Below are 24,016 nucleotides of genomic sequence, written 5' to 3' on the forward strand. Positions count from 1 at the left end.
CAAAGTAATGTATGATAATAGTTTTTCAGTTTAAGGGTCCAAATCTTCCTAGAAAATACAGCAGATGCTCACCAATAAAAATTAAACATAACAAATGGATTAGCAGTTGTTGCTTTAGAAATGGTTGGTTGGTTATTTAACGCCGTACTCAGCAATATTCCAGCTATATGACGGCGGTCTGAAAATAATCGAGTCTGCACCAAACAACCCAGTGATTAATATCATGAGCATCGATCCACGCAATTGGGAACGATGACATGCATCAACCAAGTCAGCGAGCTTTAGGAAATTAATTCCTTGTTGAAATATCAACATGTCTTGATTTTGCATCGGCTGTAGAAGGGTTCAGGGGCGGTCGGGTAGCCTAGTGGTTAAAGCGTTCGCTCGTCACGCCGAAGACCCGGGTTCGATTCCCAACATGGGTACAATGTGTGAAGCCCATTTCTGGTGTCCCCTGCCGTGATATTGCTGGAATATTGCTAAAAGCGGCGTAAAATAATACTCACTCACTAGAAGGGTTCAGCATGCAAAATACACTGATTTATTTGACAATAGCCAAAAAACATTATTCTTGACCAGTAATCTTAGCACAGATTGGTCCTTATGGATACTGGAAAATGTTAAATGTCAGTCACCCCATTTGTTTAACTTGACTTTATTGGAAAAAATATTTGAAACACAAAAAATAAATGAAAAACAGGTATAATTGTTTCTGTCTCTGCATCATATGAATGTTGTTGTACCAAAGTTTGTTCATCAGTGTACACTGAGTGATAAGTTGAATGTAGAAATGTTTTGGTTGGTTGGTTTGTTGTTAAACGCCGCACTCAGCAATATTCCAGCTATATGACGGCGGTCTGCAAATAATCGAGTCTGGACCAGACAATCCAGTGATTAATATCATGAGCATCAATGCACGCAATAAGCCATTTCATCGATTACGTCACAGTTTATGTGCACATACGCGTCACGTGATACACAATAATATTTCGAGGGACAAACATTGCAGTTTTTCGCGCGCCTCTATTTGACAGTTGTTTTGCCGTTTACCCACATCAGTATTAGCATGGCTTCTACCTCGCCTTTGTTTAATGTTTCCCTGCTGCCCGAAGATGTCCCTGGAGCTCAGTTTATTTATCCAGACGTCGATAGACATTCAGTTGTTCAGCTGAAACGGTGGTTGGAGTGCCGAGGCCTGTCGATGACAGGAACGAAGACCGAACTCGTCGAAAGGTAAGTCGTCTTATTTATTGGATTTCGTTAAAAATAGTATATGTCAGTTATGAGAATCTATGAAATATACATCTTTGTTAAAGGTATCGTGCCGTGATTGTTATTACAATGGCATTAAGGTGCTCTGATGATTAACCCGATGAGCATATAATTTACGAGACAGACGTCATATCAAAATCCAAACCGGAAGTGATTTCCGTAATATTTGTTTATGCTAATAACGGATAATATTGAAATACATTTTTGTGTTTCAACTCCATAAATGTATGTGGGAATAATAGATTAAATCTGTCGTGCTCTGTCGTATTCGTTATCAGAACGACATTTGCCTGGATGAGAGAATTCGGGCACTAAACGTTCGTCTGAAAAAGGGCAATAACTGTTTTCACCATTCTAATCTAACAGCTTGGGCTATGATACGGTATTTCCTCTATTATTTGTATATATTCATATGATGACCAAAACCTGGTCTGGCAGCCACAATACTATATGTACCTGTGCCAATTATTCTATTTACACATGCAAACGTTGTTGTTATTACTATTATTTTCCAGATTATTTAAGGCATAAATAATTCCACACAATTTCCACGTAAAAATAGAATCGAATTACCAAACACATTTATTGTCATTTTCATCTCTATGTAGTGTTTTTCTTCACACACTTGGGCTAATATGAACAGAAGTATACAATTAACTTAGTTATTAATATGTATTATTATTACTTCAGTATATAACACCATTGCTTCAGGTCACGAGTAAGAGCCTTTCGGCATTACTATACTCTGCAAAAAAATTGATCTTATTATCATGATTACCCCATAACAATGATTAAAGTGAGTGGACTAATATTACTAGTAATAATATAGATGGAAAGTAATCATGCAATCATTTACTAGTAAGCTCAGTGGTTGGAAACTGAATTCATCTACTCATTGATCAATATCTGAAATTGTAACATAACTGATGTTTACCCATTGTTTTCCCACAGATGTCAAGAGTGTATCAGAGCTCAGCAGGACACAGACATTTCCATTTCTATTGATAGTGGGAAATGGTACCAAATAAAGGTTCAAGATGTTTTGGCATCTCTTAACAGGTAACTATGAGGTTTCAATTCCAGATTTTATCTTTGACCAAATGCAAAGATTGTGTAAGAATGGGTTGAAATATTATTGATGCATTTCCATTTCTGGATTGAAATGGCATTGAATTCTGTGAACTTTTGTCAAATGGATTTAATATTGTGAACAACATTTGTAACGGAACATCATTTAAAAAGTACCCAAAAATAAAATGTAAGGGAATTTTAATTACTGTTCACAGCATATTTTATTCTGAGAAAATTATATTAATCACTTAAATAATTGAATTAATCAACTCAAAAAAGATTTTTTTACAGGAATCAGAAAATATTTTTCCATCAGGTTGAAAAAAAAATGTTCGGAATATTCTAATTTTCAAAAGCTTCATGTCTTATGGGTCTTCAATATCCTATGGGTCTTCTGTTATAAAGTCCCAGGACCCCACACCCCACCCCCAAATTAAATCAAAATAATTGGTCCCTTAAGAAAGATAATACTTGCATCACATATATATGATATTACAATGTCACATAGCTCGGTTTTAAGGAAGTTGATTTAACTTGCACCAGGTGCATGTTGACATGAAAACGCAGTTGCACTAAACAAAATCAGTTAGCCCTGGTCCAATATATATATTAAAGTTGAAACAGGCTGGTCTGCTGCCTGTGTCTTGTTTATTTTTGGATTATTGCTGTGAAACGTGATAGGAACATTTGCACACAATCTAGAAGTACCTACAATGTGACAATGTCAAGCCCACGAAATCATAACAAATTACACACAACACAGATTAGTTATGTAGTATGGTAAATAAACTGTACAGGTATTGAATGTGATCCAAGATTGATGTGTGGATACACAAGGGTTAGACTTATAGACAAACAAATTTGGATATATTTTTTTACATGCATTTAGTGCATTTTGACATCAATATTAGGTTGCATGTTACAATAATATGTTGCACTGGTGCATGAATTATATAGCCAAATAGTTACCTGTGTCATGATTGTGTATTGCACTATTTTCTCTTTGTATTACAGTTCAAGTCTGTGTTCGGCTGTGAGGCAACCTCCCACACCACCTATCACTGGATGGAAGGCCTTCCCTTCTGGCAACATCCCACCAACCTTCTCATATGGTGATATATACCAGTATATTATTGCATCAGCCAGACTACAGCCTCTACCACAAGTCACTCCTATCAATGACGGTGATGATGATGATGATCAGGACAACACCTTCAGCACTGCAAAGCCAATGAAGAAGGGACGAGCTTTTTTTAAGAGTGGCCACATACAAAATATTCAAACATGTTCTAAAAATGAGTATTATTATCTTAAATGTGAATGTCTTCCATCATACAGACTAGGTATGATGTACCATGTACATGTTACTCTTGATAATTTTGCTGTCATCCAGGATGCATCATGTGATTGTGTAGGTTCAGCCACTGGACGTTGTAGCCACATTACAGGATTGTTGTTTGTATTAGAGGATTATACTGTCAACTTTGGCTATACAGCACCCTCATGTACTTCTTTCTCTTGTTCCTGGAATAAACCCCGAAACAAAACTAGAAACCCACAACCTGCCCACACTTTGCAGTACAGCAAAAAGAGAGCTCCAAACCGTGTTATTGATCATGACCCATGTCCTGTTGCAGATCAGTCTCACAGAGCTGACAGTAGTTTTGCAACTGCTTTCATTTCTTCTGCACTAGCCTTGGATACAAATACTTCATGGCAGAGTATCCTAGAAATTACTTATGATGATTATGAATTGTCTAATGACTTGAAGTTACATCTCATGGATAAATGTGATGTTTTCATTGAAAATGTGAAAGAAAGTATTTCAGAGTATGGGGTTGGCCCTTGTGAAGTACCTGGTACTGTGGGTCAAGCAATTTCTGATCAGTGGCATAATGCCAGGTGGTACAGAGTGACAGCATCTATTTGTAAAGACTGTTCTATGGTATCCACAGATCGAGGTAGATATCGCTTGTTATCATCACATGTATGGGGTATTGATTGTTTTAATACAGTTGACATGAGGTATGGATCACATAATGAAAAAAGAGCCTTTGAAGACTATTCATTAAAATATGTAGAAACATTTACCTGCCTTGCAAGTGGTTTCTGGATAAATTCAAAGTATCCTGAACTAGGATGTAGCCCTGATGGCATCTTACAGTCTCTCAGTACAGATGTGGCTGATGGTGTTTTAGAAATTAAGTGCCCATCAGTACTTGAAAACATTAATCCAACTGAGGCAAAAGAAAAACTCACAAAGAAGCAATACTATTCATTTTGCAGCACTTTCGAAAATGGCAGACTGAAATTGAAAAGGAATCATAAATATTATTTCCAATGTCAAATGCAAATGGCCATCTGTGAAAAATATTTTTGTGACTTTGTAATATGGTCGCCTGAGGGTATGTCAGTAGAAAGAATACCCTTCAATAAATTATTTTGGGAACAGACATACCGCCTCTTGAAAATATTTTACAAAAATATTCTAGTTCCTGAGATATTTGAAATGAGAGTGCCAAGAAAGCTACTTCCCTTTGATCTGTCTAAGTAAGCATAACAAACATGTAACATGAGTGAATGTCCATAAAAAAACAAGACACAGAAGCTAATGGTCAGTGTGTTATATTTATTCACTTCCAACATTACTTTGATCATAGAACTGAATCACATGATGTATGATTCAGCTTTTTTTGAGTACAGTGTATCCTTGTGAGGTTGTCATGATTATTAGTACAATATACTTCATGTGTAAACTTGACATTATACTAAGTGAGCTCCATATCGTACCACACTTATGGTGAATATTTTTCTTGTGCTGCATTCATGAAGAAAGTGAAACACCTTTGCTCCCAGTTAGTATCGTGAGGGCTAGAACTTGTTCTCGTTATTCAAGTTAGTAAACATTTCAACATTTTTTCACTTCTAACATTGTATATGCAATGTGAGAATATATGCAATGTGAGAATGATGAACGTTAATAACTAGTATGCATGGTGTACAGCTTTAGCAAAGCAACTAAGTGTCCAGATAATGTTATTCAAGTTATGTTAACAACCATGATAACAATAATGTGCAGTACTGTCATTTGTCATTATTTTTATACTTCACGGACTAAGTATTTCACAAATGTGGATACAAGTTAACTTTGATTAACACAGCATGAAGAGATTTTGTCGCATACCTACTTATTGATGCAATACATGTAGTGTCATAAATCGTACGTAAGTAACGAAGAAGATTCAAAATTGCATGTGGTACCTTCAGAATCAGGAAGGAGAAAAGGACACATTTGAGTTTAAATACATAATTGGTAATAGAAACAATCATATCATGAAAACAAAACCAGTAATGACTTCCTGAAACATTTGTTATTGTTTTCAAGGAACAAGAGGTACTAAGTTGACAATCAGAACATAATTGTCATTGTTTAGAGTTTAACAAACAATTATGGCGGTGACAAAATGGTTGGGCTGAAAGGCATAAAATGTTTTGCATATCTACAGTGGTAATGTTGTTAATATTTTTCATTATCACTATTTTCAAAGTAATAGTTCCATTGTTGGAATATTATTTTATCATAAACTAGATCAGTGGAGACATGCAGATACTGTTACAATTGAAACAATGGTTATGAGTGTGTAGTTTTTTTTATATAACCATGAATCATACTTCTCGCTGAGAGATACCTCCGTAATGTTTACCCTTTTCTAGTTGTAGTCTTGACATAGTCTTGACATGTCAATTATTCATGCTGTACAAAAGTGTGCATACCTCCTATACGGAAACTGGGTCAATGTTTCCGGCCTGTTCCCATGACAGACATATCAATTTGTACAACAATACCATGTTCAAATGATCATTCCAATACATACTGCAGTTGTTGGGAAAAATACCTTGATAAACAGTGAAATAATTGTAATACCTTGTTTTCTAATAACAGTTATGACGATACATCTCACCCTCAGGGACATGTAATAACACAGGTGAAGTACTACAGCCAACAATGCTGTTAAATATTAAAGTGGTTCAAAGCTCATATGATGATGGCTTCATGTCCTTGAAGAAAGTTTAGCATGATTCCAAAAACGATTTTCTGGGATAATATGTATGAACATTATGACACAGAACAGATCACAATTGTGAATGATTCAAACATCTATCTTCACAAAAATAAAACTGATCAACTAATTAGTAGCTATTTGATAAGGACGCAGTGAAAACTGCAACAGACATGAGTCTAAAATTGTTCACCAGCGCCAGTCGTGGACATATACATGAGGTGTCAATAAAAATTTTACGAGCTATATTACTCTTCGTTATTATTTCTTGCTGCAGGTAGTCACAAGTCATGATTGAACACCGATATATGGCATCGCAAATGGAAACTGGCGATAGATGCTGAGCAATGACTTGGTTCATGATGTACATGTTTTAGTGCGCTTTTTATTGTATAAAGAAGTATTTATGAGATATTGAAAAATAATCAGCTGATAACGACAACTACTCGGGCTAGAATTATCGTACCTCCAATCATATGTAATATACATTCAATCATGGTAATGGGCTAATGCCCTATTTAACAAGTGGTGGCTGATAGTTGGAAAGCATTCCTATAACAAATACTATCTGGGACGCTAAGTGTTTCATTGAAAGAGGAATAACTGTGTTTAATATACGATACTCCCTCAACCTTCCCACTGATCTCTCCACATGTATTCTTGTTCTAGCAATAGATCGAGTCAAGATATCTTCTTGAGGAGTCAGCTTGTCCCTTTTGCCTAGAAATGGAGGAATATTCAAGTGTGCTCTACGGCTCATGAGGAGATCTTTGATATTGAAGCCTCTATCGGCTAAGATCAAATCACCTGGGTTAATTTTTTCAAGAAAGCCTGATTTCCTGATAATATCTCTGTCTGATATGCCACCTTCATATGCATCAGACAAAAATGTAACAGCACCAGTTGGAGAAATACCAAGTAAAACTTTCAAGGTGTTGTGAGTTTTGTACTGAGAGTACATGTTGCCTTGCTCACCATAATCACTTGGTCGCTCAGAAAACACTTCGAAACAATCAACAATAACTCTGATGTTTTTGAAGCTTTTAAACACAGATGGCAATGTTTTCCTGATAAGATGTCTAGAAGGAAAGATGTGATCTTTCAAAGTAATAAATTTCATGTACAGAAACTGAATCCAAGTGGTAATGATACAGGAAACAGAACCGACACTGATGTTATATCTATAGGATAAATCTTTTGTTGGAAAGTTTCTCCTTAATCTGACAAGTGTCAAAACAAGCTGGTCTTTGATTGATAAAACCCTGCACTTGCCAGGTTTACTGGAACTTATCTTATTTCCACGCCAGTAACAAATGTCATTTACACTGTCACCAAGGGAAGCAAAAAGATGATTAAAATGAACAGTTTTCATGCCAGTAGAGTACTTGAATTTCTTCTTATTAGATACCAAATTATCAAATAGTAAATCACAGCTTTTGTTGTCAAGATCCCTGCTTATTTCACAATATGAATCAGGGACTTGTGCGGTCATCTTTTCATAAATTTTAGATACCAGAATGCTGGAACACACAAACTCAGTCTGGTTGGACTCATGCTTCGTTGTCGGCATTGCTTGGCAGGCAGCATCACTGGACCTGAGCTCAGTCAAGGTAGCCTCTTCTGTGTCAGCACCAGTAGCACAGACATTTTGTTCCTGTTGACATAAAAATTAACTAATGATACATAATGTTTGCTCATTAACATCTAAGGCATGGTTAGGAAATTGTTGTATCTTAGTGGCAATGTCATGGTTGAAGTAAGTTCCTGGTGCCTGAGTGAGTATGGCTTTACACCGCTTTGAGAAATACTCCAGCAATATCACGACAGGGGACACAAAAAATGGGCTTCACACATTGTGCTCGTGTGGGGAATTGAAACCATTCTTTGGCATGGCGAGTGAACACTTTAACCACTAGGCTACCCCACCGCCCCACCTGTTGCCTTGAGGTCATACTTGTAAAATATATTTTTTCAACAATACCATAATACCACCTACTACAATGATTGCATCAGCTGCTATTAATAAGATAAACAAATGGTGAACAAACAACGTGCTTAAATGCTTAATGCATCAATGAAAACAGTGTTATCAATTTCAATGAAATTGAAAAGGATACGGAATAACTTTCAAATTACAACTGCTTATTATCTAGCCATGGTAAAATGACATTAATGAGTCTTCTAGTTGAACCTTTATTCCAAAAGGCACACCTAAAATGTTCATGTGTGACTGTGGCAGACAAGAAAACAAAAACAGGTCTAACCCTTTAAGGTTAGGTGTAAGGTGACATTTTCATAAACAAGTTATCTGCTGAAGCTAACACTGACTTGCAACTAGGTCTATATACAAAGTAAATATTCCTTTAGGATAATATTATTAATGGTTTACATTCCAAAATTGCATACCATAATTTTTTTTACTTAAACAAAATATGGATCTAATATTTACCATTGTTTACATGGTTAAATATGATTGCAGAGCCCATTTACATCTGATTACAGGCTTAAATTAATTTTTTTTACAAATGTAATACATTTATGGCAATATAAAAATTGGTCCATACCAATTCGGTATTGACTGTTTCCTGCCACTCCAGGTGCTTTCTAGAGGTGTATGGGTGGTCAGCTGCACACACTGCAAGTAAAGATAGGCCATCACCTGCTGTAGAAGTGGGCTCCAACCTGGATACCTTACATGGAAGGGGACATCTCTCCACAGGGCTCTTTCTTTTCTTTGAAAATTTCACCACCTTGAAAAAAAATAATATATGGACTGCACAAATCTGCAACTATGTTTGGAACATAGGCCTAGAATCTACTTATTGCTCACATGGTTGCTTTAATCAATTTTCCATGACATTTGAACCCAAATTAATGCTTGTCATAATTCCAAATTAAATAAATCTGAATCAGTTGTTAAATCTGAAAACTGTTCACCAAATTGACAAAATGTCGTATGACATATCCAGTAAACACTTTGAACATCGAACATTAATTTGACCTTCTAGGCCTAGTCTACTTATGGTGTATCGACATAGATCTAGATGTATGTGTCTGACGTTATAATGACAAAAATACACAAAATCATAACACGTCCCTGATCAAAAGTATATGTTGCCGGGATAGGATCGGGATGTTCAAGTGAAGGACCATTCCCGCCGATAAAGTGCTTGGAACATATGTAGGTGTACTTGTTGACCTTGTCCGTCGTAAAGCCCTCTCGACAACAAGCGTGAACCCACCTTGCACACTTCTCAGGCTGCTTGTGAAACTTAGGAAACAAAATAAAATGGATCCCTGCCATGTCAGGCCTATCCGTATAGCGGTTGTCACTTCGGCAGATCCCATACGCACAGTGTTTAGCTGGCATCGTGTTAAAATATCCGAAACCGCGCTACAATTCTAACAAGCGGAAGAGGGACAAATGGCAATGTTTGTCCCTCGTTTTTCGCGCATGCGCGAACCTAAAATAGAGCGGAAGTATCTAAAATTCTATTTTTAGTAGTTTGGCCTTGTTGATGAAATGGCTTATTGGGATCGATGACATGCATCAACCAAGTCAGCGAGCCTGACCACCCGATCCCGTTAGTCGCCTTTTACGGTAGACTAGGTCTTCAGCAGCATATGATTGCCGTTAAAGGCGACTTAGCTTGTCGTAAGAGGTTAACCCTTTGGCCCCATAAATCAGGCAGCTACTGTCCAAGTCCCTCACACGACTGACCGCTAAATCGGGCGCCTTCAACTTCCTTTCTCGTGTGTAATCTCGTTCTAAAAATAGAAACGAGATCTGGACGTGATAATACGTCTATTCATTTTATTTTCCGCGCGAACATCGAGAGTACATGTAGGTAACGTGTTTTCGCGACAGGTAAATTTTCTTGTTTGAATCGATAAATTCCTTGCGTAATGGCGGCCAACTACGATTCGGATAGCGATCAGATGTCTAATGACGACCTTTTTGGGAATGATAATGTTTTTGATATGATTAATTTACACGAGGTGGAAAGGGAATTTCGCGATCTTTTGGGGGATTCGGACGACGACGAAGATTTTGATGGTTTTGACCAGGTGTACTCCCCTTTGAACTTTCAAGAATGGGAAAGGTAGAGGGACTACTAAGGTGGAGACATGAGGAGACTCGGCCCAAGAATATTGACACGGTGAGTGAAGATAGTCGTATTACAATGATTCTTTGTTTGAAAAGATTATCAGGGCAGCGAATGACAATGCAGCCTACAAGAGAACGAACGATCCCAACAACAACAGAGGTGAGTGGTATGACGTATCTCTTGTTGAAATCAAGGCTTTATATGGCATTTTGCTGTACATGGATATCGTCAAACTTGACAGGGATCAAATGTATTGGCATTCTGGCATTAAATATCCTTTGTTGAAATATCCAGTCACTGACATTATGTCCAGAGATAGATTCACTCAGGTAAAAAGGTACCTGCAATTCAGTACTGATATCCTAATGCTAATGACAAACTGCACAAGGTACGCTACATGCTTGATCATCTCAGGTCTTCTTTTCAGGAACACTACAGTCTCCAACAGCAAGTGTCAGTGGACGAGGCAATGATTCCCTTCAAGCATAGCTTTTTACGGCAAGCATGGGTTGCTGAAGACCTATTCTACCCCGGAATCTTCACAGGTCAGAAATATTTTGGACTTCTGGCAATTTTTTTTTTGGATCGTTTAAGCCTTACAACCAGAATTTTTTTTAAAAACACAACTGTTCCTCACAGTTAATCTTTCCCATGCTATCAATCACAGTGTTGTAACAATTATATATATATATATATATATAATGTAGGACATGTCATGGTGATCGCCTCCATAATTCAGGTTATTTGTCTTGCATTTTCTGACTTGAAGTTGCTGTATGCTGCTTCATCTTTTGGTTGCTGTACAGCAAAAAATCACTCCCGCATAACCAGACCCGTGAAGATTCCGGGGCAGAATAAGGTCTTCAGCAACCCATGCTTACCGTAAAAAGCGACTAACGGGATCGGGTGGTCAGGCCATCTGACTTGATTGATGCATGTAATCGGTCCCAATTGCGTGGACCGATGCTCATGATATTAATCACTGGATTGTCTGGTCCAGATTCGATTATTTACAGACCGCCGTCATATAGAGCTGGAATATTGCTGAGTGCGGCGTAAAACAACCAACCAACCAAACCAACCATGGTTTTGCATACACAGCTGGTCATGCAGTGATATTGATCTATATAATTAGATGCATCAGTATTCTTAGAGTGCCAAGTAATAGTAGCAGGAAATACTTCCATGGATTGAAGTAGGAGATTCAAAACAGTCCCTATATCTCAATCCTGTTGCTACAGACCTCAGTTAGCTGTCCGGATTAGTTTCCTGTTTCCATTTACAGCTGGCATGGGCACATTCCTCTCTTTGCTGATCTGATGCAACCCTGCACAGGAACATATTACCTAGGTAGGTGTTTAGTAAAACGTAACATACTCTCAGTAGGATGTTTGTTTGTTAAACGCCGCACTCAGCAATATTCCAGTTATATGACGACGGTCTGTAAATAATTGAGTATGGACCTGACAATCCAGTGATTGATCTCATGAGCATCGCTCCACGCAATTGGGATCGATGACATGCATCAACCAAGTCAGCGAGCCTGACCACACGATCCCGTTAGCTCTTTCATGCCTGGCTGCCCCAGAGTTAAATATGTCCCTTGAAACACTGCTGTCCCTGACAAAAACCTGTACACTGACCTCCCTGGCAGTATTATTGAAAAATCACACTGTCAGTTTTAATGCCCTTTTTTCTTCCAGAAACTTGCTTTTAATATATACTTATCATATCCTTTGTTGTTATTGTCTCTAACCTTTGTTATTTTCTTATTACTGGTGATGACTAAAACACTGAAAAAATGATAGCAGACAATGAATTTGGGTTCAAATTGTATTCAGAATCACAAAAATAAATCACAGATACAACGCGGTGGACGGCACAGGTCATCCCAGGTGTTACAGGTAAATCCTCTTCATGCGCATCTGTTAACAAATTTACAACACTTGGTACTGTTTTCTACACTGATCTCACGTATTACTTATGATACACTTAGCGCCTCTTAGGTAAACTCGTTAACTAATATAAGAGACCCGTGAAGATCCCGGGGTAGAATAGGTCTACAGCAATCCATACCTGCCGTAAAAGGCGACTAACGGAATCGGGTAGTCAGGCTCACTGAACTGGTTGATACATGTCATCGATCCCAATTTGCATGGATCGATGATCATGATGTCAATCACTGGATTGTCTGGTCCAGACAAAACGTAATAAATAATTAAAAGTATCACTAAAGTGTAAACTAGGTGTAAAAGGTAATGTAATAAATAATAATACAATATATATATATATATATATATATATTTTGACAAACATGAAAAGTGGAAATAAATATTTTCACAATTATTAAAAGTGGAAATAAATATATTTACATTATTTACAATGTTTGTGGCAAAGGACTGGGTTGAAATAATCAGCACCAATACTGAACCTTATTAGTGTGGTATTTTTGGAAACAATTCTCCTTTAATGAACAGCAAAGTGGAACGTCACACTTGGAGCACTTCATAGACGTCTTTGACTCCTTGCATTTGTAAAAGGCGACTAACGGGATCGGGTGGTCAGGCTCGCTGACTTGGTTGATGCATCGATGCTCATGATATTAATCAATGGATTGTCTGGTCCAGACTCGATTATTCACAAACCGCCGTCATATAGCTGGAATATTGCTGAGTGCGGCGTCTTTGTACGGCATGCCTGGATGGGTTGTCTGAAACACTTGATGTTTTTCAGCAGAAACGCGACACGCACAGTCACTACACTACGTACTGCTGTAACAGGCCAGTGGTTGTTGCAGTCCAGACGCTGTTCCTCGTAGTCACCATGTCGCTGTGAAGTGTTCCTGTTGGTGATGTTGCAGATGGGCCAGGTCAAGTCTGAAGGACAAGAGATGTCTCTTGCGGCTTCCCTGGGGGTTATGGTCGATGATTGTACCTTCAAGAAGAAATGCATTATCAATGGCAATCTCTCTTTGCTTGATCTCAACACGCGTGTACCACTTCATAGATTTTTTACTTTTGTTCACACGCATGTTCTGATCAAGCTTATCTACACCCCCATGTACTTCCCATACTCTACAACCGCTGGTGTTACTGCAAGTGCCTCCCGAGTTCCATCCTTCTTCCTCCGGGGGAGGGAATGCTGTAGATAGACCAGCCTGTTGGCCTTCCACATAGTAACGACGAAGTCTCCACAGACAACCCAGTCGTTGGATCCACGGTGGAGGCGAGTAGCATCTCTTCCTGTTGGTAGCTGTGCCGTCGGGTAGCCTTTCCTGTTGATCCTGTACGTCCCCTTCCACAAAAGATAATCAGCAAGTGTAGGACTTGTATAGAAATTATCTGTAAAAATGATGTGACCTTGGCCAAGAATTTCCTTTCAAAGCCCAAGCTGTCGATCGACTACTGTTCCAATACTTCCCTGCATAAACTTCAAAGTTGGAACAGTAGCCGGTGTCAGGACCCACAACAAACTTTACCTGCTGTACTGTTTAACACTAAGCCTGCCATTGAAGGGAATCATTGCCTCGTCCAGTGACACTTGCTGTTGGAGACTGTAGTGTTCCTGAAAAGAAGACCTGAGATGATCAAGCATGTTGCGTACCTTGTGCAGTTTGTCATTAGCATTAGCATATCAATACTGAATTGCAGGTACCTTTTTACCTGAATGAATCTATCTCTGGACATAATGTCAAGGACTGGAAATTTCAACAAAGGATTCTTAATGCCAGAATGCCAATACATTTGATCCCTGTCAAGTTTGACGATATCCACGTACACCAAAATGCCATATAAAGCCTTGATTTCAACAAGAGATACGTCATACCACTCACCTTTGTTGTTGTTGGGATCGTTCGTTCTCTTGAAGGCTGCATTGTCATTCGCTGCCCTGATAATCTTTTCAAACAAAGAATCATTGTAATACGACTATCTTCACTCACCGTGTCAATATTCTTGGGCCGAGTCTCCTCATGTCTCCACCTTTGTAGTCCCTCTACCTTTCCCATTCTTGAAAGTTCAATGGGGAGTACACCTCGTCAAAATCATCAAAATCTTCGTCGTCGTCCAAATCCCCCAAAAGATCGCGAAATTCCCTTTCCCCTTCGCGTAAATTAATCATATCAAAAATATTATCATTCCCAAAAGGTCGTCATCAGACATCTGATCGCTATCCGAATCGTAGTTGGCCGCCATTACGCAAGGAATTTATCGATTCAAACAAGAAAATTTACCTGTCGCGAAAACACGTTACCTACATGTACTCTCGATGTTCTCGAAATAGAATGAATAGACGTATTATCACGTCCAGATCTCGTTTCTATTTTTAGAACGAGATTACACACGAGAAAGGAAGTAGAAGGCGCCCGATTTAGCGGTCAGTCGTGTGAGGGACTTGGACAGTAGCTGCCTGAATTGTGGGGCCAAAGGGTTAACCTCTTTCGACAAGCAAAGTTGCCTTTAACGGCAATCATGGGCTGCTGAAGACCTAGTCTACCGTAAAAGGCGATTATGCTTGTCGTAACTAACCCCTTTACTAACGGAATCGGGTGGTCAGGCTCGCTGACTTGGTAAAATGCATGTCATCGATCCCAATTGCGCGGAGACCCGTGAAGATCCGGGCTAGAATAGGTCTTCAGCAACCCATGCTTGTCGTAAAAGGCGACTAACGGGATCGGGTGGTCAGGCTCGCTGACTTGGTTGATGCATGTCATCGATCCCATTTGAGTGGATCGATAATCATGATATAAATCACTGGATTGTCTGGTCAACACTCGATTATTTAACAGACCGCCGTCATATAGCTTGATTTTGCCGAGTCCGGCGTTAAACAACAAACAAACAAACCAAACCAATTGCGTGGATCGGTGCTTATGATATCAATGACCTGATTGTCTGGTCCAGATTCGACTATTTACAGTCCGCCGTCATATAGCTGGAATATTGCTGAACGCGGCGTTAAACAAAAACATTAATCTAGTGATGTGGCATTTCCAAAATCTCCGCCTCTACAGTGCTGACTGACAACTTCAGTATTTGAGCCCGGTAATATAGTCAATTTAATTTGGTTGCCACAAAGTTGGTTGGTTTGTTGTTTAACGCCGCACTCAGCAATATTCCAGCTATATGGCGGTTGTCTGTAAAAGATCGAATCTGGACCAGACAATCCAGTGATTAATATCACGAGCATATTTCCACGCTATTGGGATCGATGACATGCATCAACCAAGTCAGCGAGCCTGACCACCCGATCCGGTTAGTCGCCTTTTACGACAAGCATGGGTTGCTGAAGTTTGCATGGGTTTCTACCCCCGATCTTCACGGGTCGGTTGCCACAAAGACTTTTTCGTTTTGGGCCACTTCTCAAATATTTTTGAATGTGTTGAATTTGACAAAATGAAATGTACGGTAAGCATTTCTAAAATGTTACTAGGTACTGTTTGATCTCAGATATATTTGCCTAAATATTTTCTAAAGCAAGATATAAAATAAGTCAAAAGAAAATGAATATTGACCATCGATACAGATACATTATACAGATTGGGAAATCGCATTGACTTTGTTTACAAGTACACATGACAGTGAGTGAGTTTAATATCATGTTTATGAAATGTTGCAGTCATTAAATAGAAATTAATGTTGACTGTATTAATTGTGTTTGTTTATTTTTCAACCTACAGTATATTTAGTCCTGACAATAATTATTGTGAAAAATGAATAACTGTATAAAAGTCTGAGTCTAAGAAGACTCTCCTTGTTTCTACTGCAATTGAGAAAAAAACATTTTTTAATTTCTATACCTTGCAAGCCTTGTGCGGGGAAAGACAGATTTCCCCATGTAATACATGAAACCTCCGTTTCAACTGCCCCATGCTCCTCTCAACACAGCTGGTTTTCTTATGTCTGTTTCTTTGTTGTTTGTCCACAATGTTCCAACAATAAGACGGCTGTCTGTTGTAAATAATCGAGTCTGGACCGGACAATCCAGTGATTAATATCAGAGCCTTGATCCACGCACTTGGATTCGATAACATGCATTAACCAAGTCAGCGAACGGTCAACTTACAGGAAGCCGGTTCCCCTCAAACATCAGACATAAACCCACTTGTGGTCAAAATGCGGGACTCTTGTGTTGCGCCAGGCCAACGTGCAACAATGTCGATGATGCGATCGTCGCTGTCAGACACTGTGTATTTACACTATTATGGTTAATGTGCCTGTGACTAATTCATTCTCATTAACTGATTGGGCCTGAATCAGATTGCCGTCAATTACCCCAACAATACCGTGGAGGTTGGCTGTCTGATAGAAAGGATGTTGATGGCGTCTTATTTCTTGGGGTTGCACAGAAAAGGTGACAAATCTACAAAGGATACGGTGACTTGTGAGGCTGTCAAGCGTTTGGAAGATAACCCTTGAGATAGTGGGTTTGGCTCAGCCAATGGTCAACACCATTACACATTTGATAAATGCCAATAGCAAGATAACCCAAAGTGAGAAGCACCTTGGAGTAACGCAGGACACGGCACAACTCCTGCTCAAGTAGGTTGGTTGGTTTGTTGTTTAACGCCGTATTCAGCAATATTCCAGCTATATGACGGCGGTCTGACGAGTCTGGACCAGACAATCCAGTGATTGTCTGCTCAAGTATATCACAAATGTTAACAACACTGTTCCTGTCAAATCTGTAGCGCTGTATCAGATCATTATCATCTAATGAATGTAGTACATCTCTTAAAGCTTCTTTCATTAAATAGTCTTGGATTACGTCTGGCGGCCATTTTGTTTCACGTGATAAGAAGATATGATTTAAGCCTAGCAAGGTGAGTCTTAAAAGTTCAGTAAAAAAATAAAACAAAACTTAAGTCTAAGTCTATTGATAAATATGACCTTAGTTAATCTACTTAACTTAAGTCAATAAAACAACAAAACCAAGTTTATTAACTGACGTAAGTTTTATTTATGACTTAAGTTGTTTGATAAATACGACCCCTGACCACTCGATGCTCTTACGACGGCACAGGTAATCCCAGGTGTTACTGACTTTGTTTTCTATACTGATGTCACATATTACTTATCTTATGTAAAATCGTTAACACGGGTAAAAACACAAATATAAGATATTTTTGGTTCTTTTTATCTGGATATGAAACAAAAATTAAGTAATTAAATAATTAAATAGTAATTTTTCACATAACCTGAACATTGAAACACAGCTACTACAAGAAAGATCACAGATTGAGCTGAAAAGACGGAAAGATTGTAAGTCCTACAAATAAACAAGTTGTGATAACATATTTACGATACATTGCTATTTACAATTGCATAATAAATTAAATTAGTACTTAATAATTCAATTAATAAATAATTATTAAAGTTACTAAAATTTAAACTTGGATGAAAAAACCCAAGAAAACAAACATGAATATGGAAATACATTTTATTCAAATTGTGCAAAATACAAGGACATACGACAAACCGACGGCCAACTACAATTTGGATTGCGATCGGAAAAACAAATAAAATAGTTGTAGTCAAGAGTGGCCTCCCTTTTCAAATTGTAATCTGCAAGATATAAGCTTGAAAAACCCACATATATATGTCAAAAGTTACTTTTTAAGTTATTCATAACTAGAATAATTTAATGTTTGTGTTTGAAGGATAATTATTGTTAACTACTACTGAGAAGAAATAAGTTACCAATACTTTTATTGCTAAAATTTACTTGTCAAAAATTTACATCTTTATAAAAAACGGCTTACATGTGCTGAAAAGAAGTTCTATTAGACCAAAAAATTACATTTCATTTACCTATGATGCATGGAATTAGGTAATTACAGTACAATATATTACATTGAGATGCAGACAGATGTGTGATTACGGAGTATATTCATGGAACTACAACCTGAAAGGAAAACTTATCACAGTATAACAAACTCTAAAATGTAAACAAGCAAAACGTGGAAAATAGATTTGTGTATATAAAAGAGGTAATAAATATATTTACAAATATAAGAAGTGGAAATAAATATTTTTACAATAATAAAAAGTGGTAATAAATATAGTTACATTAATAACAAATGTTTGTGGCAAAGGACTTCGTTGAAATATTCAGCACCAATACTGGACCTTAGTGTGGTACTCTTGGAAACAATTCTTCTTAGATGAACAGCAAAGTGGAACGTCACACTTGGAGCACTTCATAGACGTCTTTGACCTCTTGCATGGGTTGTCTTTGTACAAACCATGCTTGTCGTAAAAGGCGACTAACGGGATCGGGTGGTCAGGCTCGCTGACTTGGTTGATGCATGTCATCGATCCCAATTGCGTGGATCGATGCTCATGATGTCAATCACTGGATTGTCTGGTCCAGACTCGTTTATTTACAGACCGCCGTCATATAGCTATAATATTGCTAATTGCGGCGTTAAACAACATACCAAACAACCAAATCTCTGGTCTTTATACGGCACTCCGGTATGGGTTGTCTGAAACACTTGATGTTTTTCAGCACGAACGCGACACGCACAGTCACTACTTACTGCTGCAACAGGCCAGTGGTTGTTGCAGTCCAGACGCTGTTCCTCGTGGTCACTGTGAAGTGTTCCTGATGGTGATGTTGCCGATGAGCTGATGGGCCAGGTCAAGTCTGAAGGACAGGAGATGTCTCTTGCGGCTTCCCTGGGGGTTGTGGTCGATGATCGTACCTTCAAGAAGAAATGCATTATAAATGGCAATCTCTCTTTGCTGTATCTCAACACGCGTGTACCACTTCATAGATTTTTTACTTTTGTTCACACCCATGTTCTGATCAAGCTTGTCCACACACACACACACACACACACACACACACACACACACACACACCCCATGTACTTCCCGTACTCTGCCAGCGCCGCTCTTAATGCAAGTTCCATCCTTCTTCCTCCTCTTTGTCGTCAGTCCTTCCTCCAGGGGAAATCCAGTAGATGGAAAGTTGACCGGCCTGTTGGCCTTCCACATCATAGCAACGAAGTCTCCCCGGGCAAACCAGTCGATGGATCCACGGTGGAGGCGAGTAGCATCTCTTCCTGTTGGTAGCTGTGCCGTCGGGTAGCCTTTCCTGTTGATCCGAACAGTGCCGCACAGGTACATCCCCTTCGAAATAAGATAATCAGCAAGTGTAGAAGTTATCTGTAAAGATGATGTGACCTTTGCAAAGAATTTCCTTACAAAGGCTAACAACAACCTGTCCTGAAAGCCGAAGCTGTCGATTGACTACTGTTCCATTCTTCCCTGCATCAACTTCAAAGTTGGAACAGTAGCCGGTGACAGAATCGGCCAGGACCCACCACACCTTCACACCAAACGTTACCGGCTGTACTGTTTAATACTAAGCCTGCCTCGTCCACTGACACTTGCTGATGGAGACTGTAGTGTTCCTGAAAAGAAGACTTGAGATGATCAAGACTGTAGCGTACCTTTTGCAGTTGTCATTAGCATTAGGATTATCAGTACTGAAATACAGGTACCTTTTTACCTGAGTGAATCTATCTCTGGACATAATGTCAGGGACTGGAAATTTCAACAAAGGATATTTAATGCCAGAATGTCAATACATTTCATCTCTGTTAAGTTTGACGATATCCATGTACAGCAAAATGTCATAAAAAGCCTTGATTTCAACAAGAGATAGGTCATACCACTCACCTTTGTTGTTGTTGGGATCGTTCGTTCTCTTGTAGGCTGCATTGTCATTCGTTGCCCTGATAATCTTTTCAAACACAGAATCATTGTAATACGACTATCTTCACTCACCGTGTCAATATTCTTGGGCCGAGTCTCCTCTGCAAAAAAACCCATGTCTCCACCTTTGTAGTCCCTCTGCCACTCCCATTCTTGAAAGTTCAGAGGGGAGTACACCTCGTCAAAACCATCAAAATCATAGTCGTCGGAATCCCCCAAAAGATCGCGAAATTCCCTCTCCCCTTCGCGTAAATTAATCATATCAAAAACATTATCATTCCCGAAAAGGTCGTTATCAGACATCTGATCGCTATCCGAATAGCAGTTGGCCGCCATTACGCAAGGAATTTATCGATTCAAACAAGAAAATGTACCTGTCGCGAAAACACGTTATACCTACTCTCGAAGTTCGCGCGGAAAATAAAATGGAATGACGTATCATCACGTCTAGATCTCGTTTCTATTTTTAGAACGATATTACACACGGGAAAGGAAGTAGAATGCCGCCCGATTTAGCGGTCAGTCGTGTGAGGGACTTTGACAGTAGCTGCATGCCTGATTTATCGGGCAGCAGTGGACTGGGCTGTGATGTATGCTGCCCGATAAAACGGGCAAGTCGGGGCCAAAGGGTTAACCTCTTACGACAAGCAAAGTCTCCTTTTACGGCAATCATGGGTTGCTGAAGACCTAGTCTACCCCTGATCCTCACGGATCACAGTAGGATGTGGTTGGTTTGTCGTTTAACGCCGCACTCAGCAATATTCTAGCTATATGACGGCGGTCTGTAAATAATCGAGCCCGGACCAGACAATCCAGTGATTGATATCATGAGCATCGATCCACGCAATTGGGATCGATGACATGCATCAACCAAGTCAGCGAGCCTGACCACCCGAACCCATTAGTTGCATATTACGACAAGTATAGGGCCTGTAAGTCTCGCGAAGCGCTACTTCCGGTACCAGCATTTCCGGTGACATGCCAATATTCATGAACTAGTTCTGCTTTCGAAATGCGCGACCGCCAAAGCTAACTCTGTAGACGGGACCAAGTATACTACCATACTTGGTTGTCACCGCTGTTGACAGTCGTAAAAGTTTACTTATTTCGGTATAATATGATCGGTTATTTGTCATTCCTGCAAGGTGTATTGGTTCCTGATTGACAACTGACAACCATAGGACCGTTCGTAAAGGTATGTGTTCTTTTCTTTACCTTTAAAATAATTTTAACAACCAGTGCGGTACTATCGTTCAGACGCGTATTTATAGTCTCAGTGGACAGTGTTTTATGATTACGGAGGATGTGTTACATGTTTCTCTGATGTTAGATTATTTATGAAGATGTAACTACTAATAGGTAGGCCACATTACCCAACTTACCATGGTATTCTGGTATCTGACAGCATGAGCAGTGTCAAGGAAGCCGTGCCTTTGACAGTTTGAATAGGCATTAAATTATTAGGCAAGATTTGGAGGATGAAATTTGGAATATTTATGCTATGAACATATTTTTAAACGTGAAATATATTTAAGGATATTCTATTAATTTATTTTTTTAGTATTTATAGTATTTAATAAACCAGTCATATGTTTGAAACTTAAATTTAAAAAATGCATTATATTTGGTCATATATATATATATTTGCTCTGTCACTCACCTTTAATAAAGTAAATAATTTTCCATTATGGCATTTGTTAGCTTTGATGAGAAACTTATTTTTAAAATATGTTTTGTATGAAGGAAGGTTTATGCAATGTATAAAGCATATGCATAAATTGTTGTGTAATTATCAAAATGAGTTTGTATATTTAATGTGAATAGTTATAATAACATGCAGAGTTATTATTATTTGCACTTTGGTAGGCTTGAACTAAAGTTTTACTCTCATCTAAATGTAAAGGATGACAAAAATTAAGGAAGACACACACACACACACACACACACACACAGACTCAAAAATGGTTTATTGAAATAATTAAAAGTTTAATAACCTATTTTGGATGAATGATTTTCATAGCCCTGCCAATATATATATTAATCCCAAAAATAATTACGCTAATTAAATAAATGTCCTCTCAACATGCACCAAAAAAGAATATATGTGAAACTTCTATTATAAACATAAACAAAATTATAGTGTCACAAATCACTCAATAGTTAATCAAATAACCATGAAACCAAATCAATACATTATATCGATGACTATAATTTAGTATTTGAAATAAATATATCAAACCCTAACCTGTAAAACACACATATCCCTTGATTTCGAATTCCATTCGAATATACAATATTATGGGCATAATGAAATTGTGTCAGTCAAAATTTTTTTTTTTATTTTACTTGCGAAATTCAGTTGAAGACCTCTTAGTCTTAGGTGGTTTCAGGTTTGTGCAACAAGTAACTGCTGTTAGTATTCCATATGAATATTCACAGTGATATACCTATTTTTCAAATTGTGTAAACATTATTTGTTAGTCCGGTGATGAATAGAACTGGTGTTAGACAATGGTAATTTTACACTGTGTATGTACTTGATGTCTAGCTCTATGTTGTTGCAGAACATGAATGTTTTTTTTCTTGGTTATGCAGGAGTGAATTTCTGCTGTACAGCAACCAAAAGTCGAAGCAGCATCCAGCACACAGCAAATTCAAGTCAGAAGTGGCCAAAATGCAAGACAAATACACTGAATTGTGTAGGCGATCACCAATGACATGTCCTACATTAAGAAAGATTCTTACTATTATATGAAGTGTAATGTTATTCTGAGGGAAGAAATAAAAGTGTTACACCTTGTCAGCAATATAATTGTTATGACACTGCAGACTGTGATTGATAGCAGGATTAATTGTGATGAACGGTAGGGTTTTTTAAATTAATATTTCTGGTTGTGAGGCTCAATTGAACCAAGTAAAGAAAATTGCCACAAGTCCAAAACATTAATACATTTACCTTATCACTCAATCAACACTGATGAACACAAATTTAGTGCAACCATATTGACTTGATGCAGAGATAGAAACAATTGCACCTATTTTTCATATATTTGTGTATTTCAAATATTCTGCTCAAAATCCAAGTCAAACAAATGAGGTAACTGACATTTCACATTTTTCGCTATCCATTTGGACCAATCTGTTTTAAGATCTGGTCAAGAAATGTCAATGTTTATTGGCTATTGTTCTATGAATCAGTGTAATTTGCATGCTGGACCCTAAAACAGCGATGCAAAAACAAGACATGTTGATATTTCAACAAAGAATTCATTTCACAAAGCAACAACTGCCATGCCATTGGTTAAGTTAAATTTTCATTGGTAAGCATCTGTTGTATTTTTTTGGAAACTCTTGACCCATAAACATTCCATGTGCATTGTTATGATATTATATTCAATATCAAATCAGTATCATGGCTGATACCAGAAATATTAAAAAGACTTTTTTTGTATGGCATTATCCCAGACAAAAAACAATAAATAAGCTTCAGATCTATTCAGTAATTTTATTCCAAGGTCACAAGTATTAAACATTCATGGCAAATATTCCCAAATGCCAAACCTGAACAAATAAATGTGCCAGCATGCACTGTTACTGGTGTCAGTATCTAGATTCACACTGGACTGGAGAGTCCCAAGATGTTCTGCAACACCATGTTGATGACAAGTAGGTCCTGTTCCAGCAAGTGTCCAGTGTATATGGTGTATTCTGATGTTCACAGACATCATTTACAGAACCAGTACTTCAGATAGAACTTTAATATGTTTACATCTGTATACAC

The 24,016-nt window shown here is 38.2% G+C and overlaps 2 protein-coding genes across 2 annotated transcripts; one reads left to right on the forward strand and one right to left on the reverse strand.

Moving 5' to 3' along the window:
* Nucleotides 1-1,066: 1,066 nt before the first annotated feature.
* Nucleotides 1,067-4,897, forward strand: LOC139455433 (uncharacterized). The gene is made up of 3 exons (XM_071236986.1): nucleotides 1,067-1,233; nucleotides 2,224-2,331; nucleotides 3,358-4,897. The coding sequence occupies exons 1-3, from the start codon at nucleotides 1,067-1,069 to the stop codon at nucleotides 4,895-4,897; spliced, it is 1,815 nt and encodes a 604-aa protein (XP_071093087.1).
* A 1,868-nt stretch (nucleotides 4,898-6,765) lies between these two features.
* LOC139455434 (uncharacterized) lies at nucleotides 6,766-9,776 on the reverse strand. The gene is made up of 3 exons (XM_071236987.1): nucleotides 9,496-9,776; nucleotides 8,969-9,154; nucleotides 6,766-8,058 (listed from the first exon to the last, which is right to left on the reverse strand). The coding sequence occupies exons 1-3, from the start codon at nucleotides 9,772-9,774 to the stop codon at nucleotides 6,919-6,921; spliced, it is 1,605 nt and encodes a 534-aa protein (XP_071093088.1). The 5' UTR covers nucleotides 9,775-9,776; the 3' UTR covers nucleotides 6,766-6,918.
* Between the last annotated feature and the right edge of the window lie 14,240 nt (nucleotides 9,777-24,016).

The sequence above is a fragment of the Haliotis cracherodii genome, unplaced genomic scaffold, assembly GCF_022045235.1.
Source record: "Haliotis cracherodii isolate W230 unplaced genomic scaffold, xgHalCrac1.p SCAF_11, whole genome shotgun sequence".
Lineage (NCBI taxonomy): Eukaryota > Metazoa > Mollusca > Gastropoda > Lepetellida > Haliotidae > Haliotis > Haliotis cracherodii.

Excerpts from the sequence above, each read along its gene's own strand:
- LOC139455433 (XM_071236986.1), top strand. The coding sequence starts at position 1,067 with ATGGCTTCTACCTCGCCTTTGTTTAATGTTTCCCTGCTGCCCGAAGAT. Across the intron at positions 1,234-2,223 it reads AAGACCGAACTCGTCGAAAG|ATGTCAAGAGTGTATCAGAG; the intron begins GTAAGTCGTCTT and ends GTTTTCCCACAG. Across the intron at positions 2,332-3,357 it reads GTTTTGGCATCTCTTAACAG|TTCAAGTCTGTGTTCGGCTG; the intron begins GTAACTATGAGG and ends TTTGTATTACAG.
- LOC139455434 (XM_071236987.1), bottom strand. The coding sequence starts at position 9,774 with ATGCCAGCTAAACACTGTGCGTATGGGATCTGCCGAAGTGACAACCGC. Across the intron at positions 9,155-9,495 it reads ATACTTTTGATCAGGGACGT|GTGGTGAAATTTTCAAAGAA; the intron begins GTTATGATTTTG and ends TTTTTTTTCAAG. Across the intron at positions 8,059-8,968 it reads AAACAGTCAATACCGAATTG|GAACAAAATGTCTGTGCTAC; the intron begins GTATGGACCAAT and ends TTATGTCAACAG.